General features: G+C 30.9%; 1 protein-coding gene across 4 annotated transcripts in view; it reads left to right on the forward strand.

The window, feature by feature from the left end:
- The window catches only part of LOC109825098 (heat stress transcription factor A-3-like), a 9,058-nt gene extending 5,925 nt beyond the window's left edge, over positions 1-3,133 (forward strand). For 2 of the 4 annotated variants that reach the window (XM_020391821.1, XM_020391822.1), the window contains exons 2-3: positions 122-510; positions 1,538-3,133. In XM_020391821.1, coding sequence (XP_020247410.1) covers positions 487-510; positions 1,538-2,806 — 1,293 coding nt within the window. In that variant the 5' untranslated portion in view covers positions 122-486 and the 3' untranslated portion in view covers positions 2,807-3,133. The remainder of the gene's footprint in view (positions 1-121; positions 511-1,537) is intronic. The other 2 variants (XM_020391825.1, XM_020391824.1) reach the window with 2 other exon arrangements.

Here is a 13,286-nt window from a genome sequence, read left to right on the forward strand (position 1 = left end):
ATTCATTCAATATTGCTTGCTTCATTATTACAACATTAACCCCCTTGCATTCATTTCTTGTTTCTTTTAATGCGGTCTGTACTTGGTTCCTCGGGTTTTGATGAATATCTTTGCTATGTAGATTGCTCCTGAGGACGTCTCTGTAGAATCTCAATTGTATTGTACGCCCTATATGTTACGTTCATGTATCTCTCTTTTTTATAGTTTTATGTGTTTATTTTATTTTTATCCTCTTGTACATGGGTTCGTGTTTGTAGCTGGAATTGTAAGCCTACATACAATTTGTTTGAGGTGTAAATATTGTGTAATAGAAAGGAAATCTTGTAATAATTTGTCAGACTCGTCTTCCCTTAGAGTTTGTCCTGTCCTTTGGGGCTTTATTATGTAACTATATGTAATTTTCCCAATTAGAGGATGAAACTCAACCCATTTTCAGAAACCTCCCATCCTTGACTCCGATGATCTAAAGAGTGCCTCAGACCGGGGATGATTCTGGAGCCAAGCTTGCTGGTAAGTAATCGGATTTGTACACCTGTGTTTACCTTCTCTCTCTAAATTTAAATCAGGAAGAACAAAAAAAAAAAAAAAGAGTTCCATGTGAATGATAATTTTTCTTGCAACCAAAACTTTCGGCGCAATGTCTCTTTTGTTTACATTCATTGCCCTGTTGCTTGCATGCCATGCTTACTGCTATGTCTTATTCCTTTCTTTTTCAAAGTTTGATCCTGTCTTGATAGTTGTATCTATGATCATCACTTAAAGTTCTAAAACTTAGTATTGTAATTAATCTAATTGGCAGTGTTATTTCTAGTTGGCCATAACACGCACGCGCGCTTGCTTGGCCATAGTTTGGGAGATTAGTTCATCAAGTTCTCATTTTATCGTGTTATTGGGGGATATCATTTTCCACCTAGGTTTTTCTTTCAGATATGCAGGGTATGTAACAGATATTGGAGGTTCTGTTTGGACACTGTAGTATATTTAAGCTACCATTTCCTGTCCTAAATCTGAAAATTTAGGGGCATTGAGGTTTTCAGATCAAACACTTTGTCCTAAGTGATAGGCATGCTAGCAGAGTTATGATAGTTATTTATTTGTGCTTATCTTCAAGATACTCATGTTGGTAGGATAGCTTTAGTATATTTTGTATCCCCTTGGACTTACTTCTATACGGCCGTTCTGTCACGTGTTTCTCTCCTAGTTGTTTTCTTGGATGTTCACTCTATTGTGAAATCATGTTGAAGACTTTGTTTGGACCTAATAATATCTCTTGACTTGTTATGTCTTTTCTTGAATCCGGAAATCTAGGACGAATGAGATTGTGAGAACTCATATTCTTCAGTAACTTCCAACTATAGCAGCTAGTCCAGCAGAATTTTAAGTTAATTGTTCATATGTGCCTCTAGAGGTGTATGCTGGAACTGAGTTGTATGTATATTGTTTTGTTGTCTTGCATTTACTTTTGTAGGTAATTTCCGCCTTGGCGTGTAGGATGTTTCAGTTCTGAGCTTAACGTAATAGTGTATCTATCTTTCAGGGTTTCCGCAAGATTGGTACTGATCGATGGGAATTTGCTAATGAAGATTTTATGCGTGGAAAGAGGACATTGTTGAAATATATAAGCAGGCGCAGATCTTCTCAGGTGCAACTTGGTGCACAAGTAGGGTCTTCACTGGATATGGGAAAGCTTGGAGCGGAAAGCGAAGTGCAGAAGCTGAAGAGAGAAAAGGAATTGTTGATGCAGGAGGTTGTGCAACTGAGGCAGGAGCATCTTATGACGGTTCAGAAGATGGATTCACTGAATCAGCGTATGCAATCCACTGAGGTGAGGCAAAGACAGATGGTTTCTTTCTTGGCTAAGCTTCTCCAGAGCCCAGTGTTCTTAGGCCATCTCAAGCAGCTGAAGAAACAAAGAGAGATTGGTTCAGTGAGAGTAAGGAGAAGATTTCTCAAGCAGCAGCAGCGGCAGCAGCCTCCTAGCTCTAGTGTATCAGCTACGACCATGAACCAACAGCTCGTAAAGCACCAGTCAAGCATATGGGATTCTTCTGCTTTGGCTTCTCTACTGCCTGATATTGAAATTGGTGAGGGTTCATCCGCAGTAGTGCCTGTTTCTGAACATGGTGAGGGTGAGCTGATACCTGAACATCTCCTGCAGGATGTTGTTGATAAGCATGGTCTTGATGCAGGTGGGCAAGAAACTTTTGGAGGTTCAAGTGATCCTGCAAACCTCAAGGGAAAGAATCTGCTGAGTTCTCAGATAGATGTTGGGTGCTCTGGTACCGACTATATGATCTCTCTACCTGATGATGTTATGCCTGAGGATTTGGTTTCTGGGGATATTCTTCCTGCGGGTTTGACTGTGGGTGGGGCAGATTCCGCTCCATTTGCATCCTCTAAGGGAAAGGGTGTTCTTAACTTTGAAGCGGATGAATCTGGTGCTGCTGGGATAGACTTCCTCGAGGCACTGCCGGAAAGCATGTCTCAGGAGCAGATGTTTCCGGATGCAGTAACCCCCGCAAGCGATTGTGTTAGCAAGGAAGGTATCTGGGGTATCGCTGATTTCGAGGCTGGGGATGGATCATTCAGTTCCGGCCATGCCGTTTGGGATAGTCTCGGGCATTATGGTCATGCTCAAGAGGTGGAAGTTGAACCTGGGTCTTGTTCGCTATGGGATCTTGGTTTGCATGCTCTTGAGGAAGACCTGGACATTGACGAGTACATGGGCGGTGAATCTTCCCGCCAAGAACCTAAAGATGATGGTGGCCAGATGAATGAAGATCGTCCTGGGGAATTCAAACCGTAGGGTTTATTTGATTAGGCCATTTTTAAGCAGCAGCAATTAGTTTGCATGCTGCTTCTACCTATGCTTGGCGGTTAATTGATAGACCCTTGATGCTTCTTCTACCATGACATTGATTAGTCTTGTCGATATCTTTGATCAAAGTGCTGGTTCAATTAGCTACATGCCCTTATTCCACTGGGGCGATTCCATCTCATCATTTATTTTTAACAGCGGAACAAAACTTTATTCAGCTATTCTTTATTTGATTCTAGGTTTCGTTGCGGATAAACTCCTCTTGTTATTGCTTTGGTCTTTGTTATTTTGTTGATAGTGGAATGAATCCAAATTTGACCCATGGTATTCCAAAGGAGAATTCTTTTCGGCTCATTAAAAAAAAAAAAAATCAAAGAACTCTGTTAATGTAAAAGAGTCAAAAGAATTTCACTCGGGGGGTCTGGTTGCAATAATAGAACTACATGGGATCTGTCCACAATTATTCCTTCTAAATATAGTGTAACTAGAATTTATTATCGCAAGCTACTACTTATCCCTCTTTACATGTGGCCAACAGCTTCGATACATGAAAAAATAAGTTTTTGGTGTACCCCTGGTACGCTTAGTAAATAACTTTGAAAAATATCACCCTCTATTTTTCTATTTATTCCATGGACCATGGCCACTAGTGGATGGCTAACTGCTGTCAACTTTGTAATTATTTTAACTTCTAAAAGTAATCAATGGGCAGTTTCATTTCCATCATCTTCTTCACTCCATTTCTCCCTTCGGAACCTAACAACTGCTTTATCAGCCATTACCAAATTCATCCTCAAAAGATCTTGACTATTGATGTAGGGTGCATAATAAGCAAATTCATGGAGAAATAAGACATTAACGAGTCAAATGAGGAAGCGAATGAATTATTTTACTTGCCAGCAAAGGAACAACAATATCTCCCAATCCAACAGATTCTAACATATTATATATGAAAATCGCATACCTCGACAGACGAAGCCAACCGGATTGACAGATTCCTAAAATCACATCAGTATAATTGATTTTTGGCAAAAATCTAAAAGTAATAAGCATTTCGCTTATTTTTAGCAATAAAGTTAGAGTCTATTTAGATTAGTAAACAAATTTAATTTTAATTCATGTTGGATCGATATGTTTCCTCTATTATAGAAATTCTTTTTAAGGTAGGATTTAATACTTTCTATTTCTTTATAATTTCAGTCTTATTAGGAGTATATTTTATTTTTTTTATTAAAATGGAGACATGTAACTCCAAAATTATTAGATCACTTTTACCAATAAAATTCTTCTTGTAATATTTTCTTCGTAAATTCGAAGTTCTTCATAGATCCAGAGATCATTCTTTATGGATTTTAAAGAGTAACTATAAAAAAAATTAAAAGCAATCACATTTGTGCCTCTGGTTCACCGTGGCAAAAAATGAGAGTGAGATTATTAGTAGGTTTGTAGATGTGAAAGAAGATATATGGAACTTGAGATTTTTCTTTGGATAGAGATTTATTAGCCATTGGCAATATTTAAACACGAAGAAAGAGGTTTAAGGAAATAAAAGTTTAGAGAAAACCTACTTCAAAAGACCTTAAATGTTGAATTAAGTTCTCAATTGTTATTGTCTTCTCGTTACTGATGCTCCTACAGGGGGAAAAAAATAGACGATAAAAAAGTAAACCATGTAGAATGATTGGGATTTTCTTAGATACCCCTGCGTTATCGAAGTTCGCAATTTCCGGGAGCAAGCAGTGACAGAATCTATGGGGCAGACGTCGGCCTGATTCGGGAAACAACATGTCTATTGCTATCATATCATACTCTCTTTGAGGGTCTGTTTGGATAATAAAAATATTACAAGTAAGAAGTAGGTTATAGAAGTAATTTATAAAACTATAAAATAGGAAGTAGTAGAAATAATATATTTTTTTGTTTGTTTCATATATTTTTAGAAGTAACGGAAGTAGAACTTCTTCCTCTTCATTAACTTTTTTTTTATTTGGATAACATTTGAAAATATTATTATGAATTAATTTTATCAATGAAAAGTTGTTAGAAGTAACTAACAAAGGAAATATTAATAAAAAATTATTTATTTCCTAATTAATATTTATGTTAACTACTTCCGAGCTACTTTTGAGTATTGAGGATTGGAAAAATTATTTGGAAGTAAGAATGACACGTAGGCGTCACATAAGCGTTTAGAGAAGTATTGGAAGTAAGTTTTTCAGAAAACCAAGCACATTTTTTTTCTTGGAAGTAGCAGAAGTAGCATCTACTTCTTTTACTTCAGTTACTTCATAATTACTTATGTGCAAACAAACATGCCCTAAAAGTACAAGCTCGGGAAAATCTTTTTATGCTCACTATTACCATTAGTTTTTTTAATATTACATTGTTATCCTAATCTATTCTAATTATCCTATCTTCTTTGAATTGATAACCAAATGATTTACTCTATTCATAATGAGACTTAACACGTTATTGAATAAAATATATATGTTTCATATAATTCAAATCCTCTACTTATTTCAGTTGGTAGAGAAATCTAAAAAACTAGTCAACACCTAAAATTTTTAGACTTTGTAAAATATATTCTCTAAGTTTTTTTAATTGCAAAAACGTCCCTACAAATTCAAAATTTTATTAAAGCATCTTGAAAATTATAAATTTTACTTATCTTAATTCAGTGAGAAATCTAAAAAACATATGCTAACTAGAAACTGAAAGTTTTTTGACTTTGGAAAAAATATCATGTAAGTTTTAAAAATTACAAAAACATCCCTAAAATTAAAAATTCATAAAAAAACACATTAAAAATTTCAAACCTATAAACATACTAAAAACCTACAAATAACACAAACAACTCCCAAAATTTATGGAATTTACAATACACACTCTAAACTTTTTACAAATTGCAAAATAAAACCCTTAGAGTTGTAAAATTTATAAAAATTTTGATTATTTCTGACCTAATAGTACATTAAAAATATAAGAATTATAAATATCCCCTACATAATATATAATTTATAGAAAACACCCTTAAAGTTTCAAAAATTACAAACAAACATTTGAAATTAAAATTTTATAAAAAAACACCCTAAAAATTTCAAATTTATTAGTAAATTGAAAACATAGGAATTATAAATAGTCTATAAATAATTTTTAATTTGTAGAAAAGGCCTATGAGTTTAAAAAATTACAAAAAATCCTTAAAATTCATAATTTACTAAAAAACACCATGAGAATTTCTAACCTACAGACACTAAAATGAATATGAAAAACTACTAACAACCCCTAAAAAATTAAAATTTTGTAAAAAAATATCATACATATTTTAAAAGTATAGGTTTAGGAAAAACTTTTCATGGTAAATATTATCAATAACTTTTTTTAAAAATATATATTTAATTAAAAATCTATTAAATTTGAAATTTACAAAAAACACCCTTAAAGTTAATATATTGCAAATTTCCCCTCCAAATTAAGTTTGAAAATTTTCAATGATTTTTTTTTTTGTAATTCCTTGATTTTACTGTAATGTTTAATATTTTTGTGTATTTATAAATTATAAAATTTTGCTTGTTTTTTACACTTTTTAAAACTTTTGAGGATGTTTATTTTTATAGTTTTCTAAATTTTTATTGTATTTTCAGTGTAATGCACATATACATCAATTAATGATGATAGTGAAGAATAAGTTGTTCTTAAAATTATTAGACCATAGTTAAGTGTGCACATCACTATTCCTAGGCAGTATAATTTATATATGTAAAAAATTTTACCAATCTATATAGTGGTTGAAAAGATTTTGACTTTAATGTACTATTTTTTATAAATTATATTTAATATGAACACACCATATAGTTTTGACTGTGGTTATCATAATTTTAATATGTTTGATTGATTGACTATATACATATATAGACCATAGATTACTTTACTTCCTCACATGAGCTAATATTTGGTGCTTAATAATTTAAATTATTACTTTTAAATTTACTATAAAAATGAGCTCTAATAATATTTATTTATTTACTTACAACATAATACAATCTCAATTCCTATTTTTTGCTAAAGATTTATTCCATAGTTATGCGTATCAAATTAGCAACTAAAATAATAATTATTTATACTTAAATTAGGATGATTGTAGTTGGTCACTCACTATGAAATTTTTATGAATATATATACCTTACTTTCTATAGCTATATGTATTGCTCATGTATATTTTATAAAATAGTTCTTAATTTGACATATAAATTACTTTTCCTTTGTAGAAACTTTTTCTTTGACTTTTAGACTGTGTAATCACTATATCACCATTCTAGCATAGAAAAGACCTTACTCTAAATGGCTTCAAGCTAATGTTTGAGTTATACTGAAGTATATACTATTGTTACTATGTGTATAATTTTTTAAGCTATCATGTTAACACTTTTTAAATAGAAGAGAATATTCTAACCTCTGATATTATAAAAACTAAATATAGCCAATTGAATGATTAGCAAAAGAGAACTTACATCAGAAAAATATGAATAATAAGATAAAGAGGAAAGGTATTAACATTGCCAACAGTACTACAAATAACAAACTGCAATATAAAAGTTAACCTATTTTGTGGAGCCCAACTACTGGCTATAAGCATCAAGGTTTCTATATATATACTTTATAATTTATTAAAAAAGGTCATATAATCTTATATAATAAAATTAATTTAATATTGAATAGTAATATCATTGTAATAATATCATTATTAGGAAAAATATTCATGAATCGATATATTCTTTATGATATATAAACTATACACTTCAAATTCTTGTGTCTTTTATAGAGCCAAAAAGTTTGAATACGAGCCTCTAACATGTTGCTCTCACAACAGCAGAATCCACTTAGGAGATATGAATATTCCAGATAAGTTATGTATCCTATATACAATATAATTGCCCTAGGCAAGTGAGTTATAATAGTATTTTTTATTCACATCGTTTGGTGTAAGATTTGATAGAGACCTTGCATCAAAGAAAAGAAATTTTTATATTTAGAGCACATGAGAAATATATCATAATCTCCCTGTTCTAATTTCGTAAGAAACATTCTTCATACTTCCAGTTTTACTTCTATGATACAGAGAATGAGCTATAAAATTGAATGAGAAAAATTAGATAATATAAATATAAGTGAAACATCAACTAAAAGTTAACGTGAATATGAGTCAAACCACAACTAAAAGTTTAATGGACATATTGCAAGTAAATTCATATGTAAAGTTCGTTTGCGAATTGAATGATCACCCATCTTATGAAGACTTCAAGATACTAATAAATAGAAATGTTATACTAGATTAATGTGTTTATAACTCACAAATAGTAGATCACGTGGTCATAGTCTGGGTTGAAGGAAACAATGATGATATTTTATTTGAGAGAGAGATTATTGAGTTGATGGTCAATCCCAAAAAAAACTTTATTTTTTTACTCTATTTTTATTAATTTAAATGATTATTATATTCAATCACGTGCATTGCACGTGCGTCTCAACTCATGATATTCAACAATATGCATTACACGTGCATCACAACTAGTCCCTTTAAAAGAGGAAGTATAGGTAAAAATTTTTATGGACAATTTTACCCCTAAACCGTATTTATATTATATATTCTAATTCTAATTAAATTAAATTAATAAAATTAACGACATATCTTTCTCGGGTTCCCAATTAAATTAAATTAAATTAATAAAATTAAGCTAAAAGAGGAGATGCAGAGATGAACTGGTTTAAAAGAGAAAGATATTTTGTAGCCTTATTTTATGGACAAGTGAGATTTTATGCTTTCTCGGTTTTCCAATTTAGAACTACATAAAGATGCAGTAAGATGCAAAGATATTTTAGAACCCACCAAATTTTGTTGATTACTTTTAGTTTTTGTTGAGATAGTATAATGTGCAAACAACCAGACTAGATATAATTTATGTATGATTTATTAGTTAATTTGTACATGTCTTATATAGTTATTTAATTTTTCACATTATACTAAATATTATTATCAGTTTATAAGTATATGAACAATGAATTTATATGTCCGAGCATACTAGGAATCCTTTTGCATAATTGGTTTTTTTGGAAATTCTTAATATTTTTAAGAAATTCTTAATCTTTTTTGTACAATTTTTTAGATTTGAATTCACTATTTGTAATTTTGGTTTTCATAGGATTGAGTCCTGAACTGTGAAAGAGGATGTAGCTTGTGAGGATTCAATCTAGGTTGTCCTTGTGGGCATGTTGAGTTGATTGGTTGGTGCCGAGATGGTGATTCATATAAGCATAACTCGAGTTGAGACTATATATTTTGTAGACATATTTGAATATGTTTTTTCGCTATTTTTTGGAATATGTTTTGTCGTTATTTTTTTTGTGTGGTTTCATGTAATCATGACTAGATATATAAAAATATTTATAGTGCTTTCATCTTTTTGTTGGGGACGAAAACTACTATGTAAGTTGAGAATGGTAGTATGACTATCGACTAGGGTCTTTTAGGGCCCCCTTTTTTTTTCTTAGAAGAAATATATTTGAATATGTATAGTATTGGTTAATTTAATGGACTATACTTAGTGCATGCATCTACTTTTATTTTTACTTTTTTGGTAAATATGTTTGAATATGTTTTGTCTCTGTTTTTCTTTTGTGTGTGGGTTTCATATAATTATGGCTAAATTTGTAAAAATAATTATAATTCTTTCATCTTTTTGTTGGGGATGAAAGCTACTTTGTAAGTTGGGAATGATGGTATGGTTGTTGGATGGGGTATTTAGGCCCAATTTTTTTCCTAATGGAAATATTTTTGAATATGTATCATGTTGGTTAATTTAATGGACCATATTTAGTGCATGAATCTACTTATTGTTTTACTTTTTATATAAAACAATAGTATCTATTGATTATAAGCAAGTTTTTTTATAGTGTCGTATAGTTTACTTGAGAATAAAGTACAACAATTTGGTATTAAATCAATGACTGAGTTTGGTTAAAAATAATGAAAAAGTGGTCTTAGTATTCCCAATTTACTTGTTTGCTATTAAATGACAATTTAATAAAAGAAGTTTTAGAATAAGCTCATATTGGCACTATAAATTTCAATACTAATGATTTAATAGCTTATGAGTCTAAGTGAATGGATACAGCTAACAAGTTTTGTATGTTTGCATAAGATAAAAATATCAAAAAAATTAGAGTCTTAATGAGATCACCCTATTTTAATGATTTTTTTTTCAACTACTAAAATTTTATTTGTTCTCTGATTTATGAGAAATGCTTAACTTTTATTTGATCGATCAACTGATAAAGGTATAATATACAGTGTGTTATGATTTTATTTATTTATTTTATTTTCTTAAACTATATATTCTTTTATAAACAAATTTTACCAATATTTAGTTTCATCATTTGTAATTTTATTTTTTTTAAAATTTTCATTTATTTTTTTATACTTTATCTTTATGGTTCGTTTATATTTTTTATTCATGTAGATTTTTTGAGTGCATATGGGTAATTATAAACTATTATGATTTCCATTTATTTTTTCGTTAATTATTGGAAGAACATGATATTTAGATCTATTATTGCATGAAGGGAAGTTCAAAATACTCTCTAGGATTGTTTACAAGTGTTGATCTTACCATTTATAAAAGCATGAATACCAAGAAGCATGTCTTGGTATATGGGCATTTAAACCACAAATAAATTCATTCACGAAGTAGTTTTAGTTGTTTTATATATAGAGAGCAACGTAAAATTTACATGTAGAATAGCTCTATAAAGTTAGTTTGTTCTATGAAAACTAAAACTAACAACTAACATAAACAGAAAAAAAAGAAGAAGAAATTCTACTATAAGTTTGTTCAAAAAGTTTTTATAAAGAATTATAGTTTTGGTAAAATTAAGTATAAGTTTAAATCTAGGATTTTAATAACAAAATTATAAGAAAGGGTAATTTTTGAAAAATTTTACAATAGGCCAAAAAATCCAAAAATGTTATTTTAAGTCCACAAAATAAAGAACATTATTTACAAAATTTAGGTAGTCTTATAAATTCCAAAAAAAATTTATTTTGAAGCCAAAATATAGCGTTTAATAAAACACACATTTTTAGATTTAGTATTTGACCCCTCTTTCAATCAATACTATTTTTATGTTAGAAATCCTTAAAATGGTGTAAATCAATAGTTTTTTTAAATAGAAAGTTACTAGGAATAATTATTCATTTTATTGAATTAAAAAATTAATGTATGTTGTATAATTATAGGATTCATTGATGATAAAGCTATTGGGAGTACATTTCACTAAACAATTGAGAGATGTTATTCAAGAGAGTAAATTTCATCTTGTTACTGATTATAAATATTTAATAAAATTGTATCAATTATATGTAATGCTAAAAAAATATTGGATTAGTTAGATTGATAATAATAGAATATCCATTCATTTAATTGCAAATTCTATGCACTCTCGATCTCAGAATTCGATAACAACGAATCGATCAAATGACCATCCATTCTAATTCACATGGATTTACTTAACAGTTTCCATTAATTTCACTTTTAATTTGTATACTAACAGTATTAACACTCAAATCTCTTCCAAATGCTTAATTCTAGAACTTTATTTTTTCTCCTTTAAGTCACTTTTTCTCATATTCTTTTTCACAAAATAAATTCAAAACCTAAACCAGCGATTATACAAGTTTATTTGATGGATTGTTTATTATTTATAATGTTATTAAAATACTCTAAACCTTTATTATTTCCCGTGAAGGTAAGAGTTTGAAACCAACAAGTTAATACCAGTGACATCCTAAAAGTTTTAATATATTTTAAAATATTTCCCAACCTAATTATAGTAAATAAAAAACTCAAAAAATAAACCACCTGCAACGCACCTAGTATTTAAGAAAAACCTCAACTTTGATCATGCGTGTCAAATTTTTAAAAACCCACAGACTACCCCTCAATGCTTATAACTCTTTCAACTAATTTAAGGGGCAAATTTGAAAATTTTGAAGAAAACTAACAGATTTTGTGGGGAAAAACCTCTTGGCACGTTCTCAGGGTCACCAATCATGGATTAGGGAGAATACGAAATAAGATGTTTGTTGTTTTGTTCTTGAATTCTTGGGTAAAGATACTGAAACAACAATTGACTAAAAAAACTTTAGACAACAACATTTTATTGCAATCAAACTATATAAGTTTAACAAACAAATATGTACCGTATCATGTACGTATCACATACAGTGAAGGCTCTGTTTGGCAAAACTAGCTGAAAGCTGCGAGATTATAGCTGAAAGCTGTTAAGCTAGCTGAAAGCTGTGAAATTATAGCTGAAAGCTGATAGCCGTGTAGCTAGCTAATTGACTAGAGCTGTTTGGCAAAAGTAGCTGTACAACTAGCTTAAATTTGTTAAATAACTAAAAAGGACATGCAATATTATTGATATAAAATTAGAATTATTAGGGGCACAAACGAAAGAAAAAAAAATTGGCAGCTCCTTCCCAAAGGCAAATGCTACTTGAGGTAGATTTTCAAAAGCTACTTGCAGAAGACACAATCTCCAAAATAATCTCCTCTTATTTTTTTGTCACCAAACAGCTCTACTAGCTTATTGACCAAGTCAATAAGACACAATCTCTTAGATAAGACACAATCTCTTGTTGCCAAACAGTGCCGAAGTATTAGCTTATTATAGCATAAAATCTCTTCCAACATTTGGAAGCATCTGCGGTTATTTGGGGAATTTGGGAAGAATATAACAGCAGAATATGCGATAAAATTCAACAATCCTATTGGCCTCCGTATCCTTAAACTTTCGCAAACTGTATAGTTTGATCATCTTCTCGTTTAGGTGGGGGTTTCTTTATGATATGCCGATCCATAGATGCGAGCCTGACGCTTTGTCTTCTGGGGAGAGGAGAGTGAGGCAATTTTTAGTGCCACGGCAGGACATTATAGTTGAGAATCCACACAGGCTCTTTTGTGCAGGAGTAACTATTTTTTTTATAAACTCCTGGTTCTGTATTTTATTAGTCAGGGCTTCTGGTTCCTCCATTTGATGTGGATTTTTCTTTTTGTTTTTCCTTTTCTAGGGATTGCCTCTTTTATGTGTATTTTCTTCTTTTTCTTTGCTTCGGCATACTTCTATTTTCCTTCCACTTTCTTTGGATGACAGTATCTTTTAGACAAGGTGCCTGCTTAAAGTTTGTAGACTAGCGCGGGGTGATGAAATATTTTGTATCGAGCTTTACCTATGGATGGTGTGGGGGCGCGGCCACGGTCTGTTTAGCGTGCGCATCCAAATCCCAGTCCCAATCCAATCCCAATCCCGTGGATTTGAAATTGCGAGCCAAGCAGAGTCCGTGGATTTGAAATTGCGAGCCAAGCAGAGTCCCCCCAAGAGCTAACCAAAACCATGGGCAGTTTCCAGT

Source organism: Asparagus officinalis, chromosome 10, assembly GCF_001876935.1.
Source record: "Asparagus officinalis chromosome 10, Aspof.V1, whole genome shotgun sequence".
Lineage (NCBI taxonomy): Eukaryota > Viridiplantae > Streptophyta > Magnoliopsida > Asparagales > Asparagaceae > Asparagus > Asparagus officinalis.